The sequence below is a fragment of the Cyprinodon variegatus genome, unplaced genomic scaffold (assembly GCF_000732505.1).
Source record: "Cyprinodon variegatus isolate N-32 unplaced genomic scaffold, C_variegatus-1.0 Scaffold48, whole genome shotgun sequence".
Taxonomy (NCBI): Eukaryota; Metazoa; Chordata; class Actinopteri; order Cyprinodontiformes; family Cyprinodontidae; genus Cyprinodon; species Cyprinodon variegatus.
Genome location: NW_015150501.1, coordinates 1320576 through 1323679, shown reverse-complemented (window position 1 = coordinate 1323679; position 3104 = coordinate 1320576). Strand labels below are relative to the sequence as shown.

The following is a 3104-nucleotide window of genomic DNA, read 5'->3' as shown; positions in this document are numbered from 1 at the left end:
AAAGTAGCATAATTGTGAGGTAGAAGAAAGCAAACTTATTTGTGTTGGTCTTTCACCCTGAAAAATACTTTGAATGCAATTGATTGCAATTCTATCATGACAAAAATGTAAGAAAGGTCAAGGTGTTCGAATTCTTTTGCGAAGCATAATTAATACAGGATAAAACAAACATGTTTCAGGGTTTCTGTGATAAAAGGTTGACCTAAATGTATAAAAAACTAGGATATTTGTGTACAACTGATCCCATAGAATTTACTCTGGTTGGTCAGACCAGCCATACATCAACAGGAGTATTAGTCTTTTAGAACGTGTTAGCATTAGCAACATTCATAAGAGATTGCATTTCTGGTAATTGTATGAACTGTAAGAGCAGCTTTTGCGGTTGACATATTACCTGACAGATTAAAACAGCTGTCATATAATAAATGGTACCATGCGAACAGAGCTGGTTTATACCTCTCTATACCGCTGGACACATTTATATCTCCTTATGATGACAAAACAGATTTTATGCTGTCCTAAACCTTTTCAGTTAAATTTTGGTCAAACAGCAGTAACTATGGCAACATGATGAGTACAAAGAGGCTAGTTTGGGATAAAAGGATTTAATGGATGTACAAATAAATTGACTCTCAACCACTTTTTTATTACTTTACCCTGATATTTCAACAGAACAAAAAGGTTAAAATGTTGATGTAGACATATATTTACATATGTATATGCAAGTATAAATGTAAAAAGTTTTTTTTTTTATATATATATAAACCGGATTCATAGTTACCTCTCTGACATTAGGCAGCTCCAAAATGTCAGAGAAAACATAGAGGCCCGGAGTCTCCAGCAGGGAGCTGACAGCCTGGGCCAGTGCTGAGCCTGACAGAGACAGGAGCTGCTCCACCTCCATCTGGGCAAATAAGAAACATGAGACACAAATAGTAGGTCAGCAAAAAGAAAGGAAACAGAAGATAGTTGGAGGATATCTTTGAATACAAAAAAAAAAAAAAAAAAAAAAAATGACAACAATCCAAAATGTAACGATAACGATTTGTTTCTCTTTATGGTGAAGTTTTTTTTTTAAAGTTAAGTTCTTGAAACCTTTAAGTCCTAGAGTAATAGAAAACCACACCCCTGAATATTTTAAAACAAACAGTTTTGAATACAAAAAGGAATTACATGAGCATACTTAGGCATCAAACCTCAACCTTAACCTTTCCAAATGATGAATGCATCTTTAAAATCTGCATTCCCTATAAAGACAATGCAAACAGATTTTCTTATAGACCCTAGAATATCCATCCCAAAGCACTTATATGAATTGTTTACAAATCTGTCTGTAAACTCATTATTCCCATCTAGACAGGATTATGAAACTATAGGATGATAAGTTAAACGTTAAAGGCCCTGTACCTGATTTTATTTTAATCTCCTTAAGAAAAATGCTTTTTACATGGTATACTGTGGGGCAGAATATATCATTTGGGTAAAATAAATAACCTATAGATTGCACATATGCAGGAATCCAGGCATTTTTTGTAGGCTTCCAACTTAAGCGTGACAGTTTTCTCTTCCAACAAGGTTCATTCTTTAGAGCCTCTGGGTTTTACAATCAGCTACTTAGGGTGTTTCCCAAAAGTGCAGTTTTCTCCATGCACATGCATGGTACTTCTTGTAAACAGAGAAGCATGGCAGGCCACAAAGGGAAAGTTACAATACCTCTGCTGGCTGTCACTGCATATACAGGAAAAACTGCCTAAAAGGGTCAAAACAGAGGGAGGGAAGAAAGGCAAGAATGACCAAAGAAGAAACAAAGGTTGTGTAAATCTCGGAGCAGCCTACTGGAGGTGGAGAGCTTTGCAGGATGCCTCGGACTGAATCTGGACTTGAAACTGGCTGTAGTTCTCCTAGACGGGTATCTTTTCATTTCAATTATTACAAGAGGTGCACATTATCACGGCCATACAGAGTGGAAAGAAAGTTTCTCAATGGGAGGAGGTTAGTACAGGGCTTATAGTTTAAACTAAACTGTTCTCCTCACTCATTGTTCAAAACTGTACAGAATCAGGTAGAGGGCCTTTAAGGTGAATGCAGCAAACAGTTTAACCATTGGAATATTGGTTTTAATATTAATAATATAGTTTGAATGTGAAATATATACCTATGACAAAAAAAAATAAATACATATATTGCAACTGTACTAAATTCTAAGCACACATCTCTATGCACCACCAGGGTCCTTATTGGCTTGCAAATGAAGGGAAGAGACAGACAGGCCAAAGCCTTGAAGGAGCAAAAAGATTCATTCACTAGTAGGTGGGCTGTTGAACACTGTAGACAACAACAAAATATGTGACAAGCGCAGAAATGGTTTTTGAAATCTGAGCCTTTCACAATAATATAAATCATCAATGTACTGCATAATTAATTGAAATAAAATTAAATAATTTCTGTCTGCAGGCTTGATCTTCTTGTGTCCTCTCTTTCCACTAAACCCTCTCGATGAGAAAAGGTTTCACTCTGCTGAATCGTTAGCCTCATGGTTTCCTTAGTGTAGCAATTGTAGCATAAAAGCTTCATGACAGAGGAGCAGTATTTGCAGATTTGGCAAAAACAAAGATGGAAATGCTTTCAAAGTAGCCTAGTAAACTAGCCCACCTGCCAGTGGCCAAAATCATTTTGCTTGTGAGTGGATTTAAAGTAAGATTTAAGGAAATTACACATTTAATCTCACATTTAGTCTGGTTTATCAGGCTAGTTTCAAAGTTTAAAATGACAGCTGCAGTGTAGAAGAACTTTGGCATTTAACCCAATGACAATACTATCGTTTATCACAATCATTTCTTGGACAACTTATCATTAGGTAGGGTTGTCAAAAGTATCGATACTCAAAAAAGTATCGATACTGAAACGTTGTATCTGGATACAATACTCATTTTCAAAAGTATCGAGTACCAGTCGCACCTAAACAGTCATTCATCTAAAGTGCAGAATAGAGGAAAATGCACTTTCTGAACACTGTGATTGAATAATTCAGTGCACTTTTCATGTAACAGTTGCAGCTGCTGAGAATTATTTTTGTTTCTTAACCGGTTAAGAAACAAAAATAA

The 3104-nt window shown here is 35.9% G+C and overlaps 1 protein-coding gene across 1 annotated transcript in view; it reads right to left on the bottom strand.

Moving 5' to 3' along the window:
• Positions 1-3104, bottom strand: part of cops7a (COP9 signalosome subunit 7A) — a 20004-nt gene that overhangs the window by 11578 nt on the left and 5322 nt on the right. The window contains exon 2 of the mRNA XM_015370692.1: positions 782-904. Coding sequence (XP_015226178.1) covers positions 782-904 — 123 coding nt within the window. The remainder of the gene's footprint in view (positions 1-781; positions 905-3104) is intronic.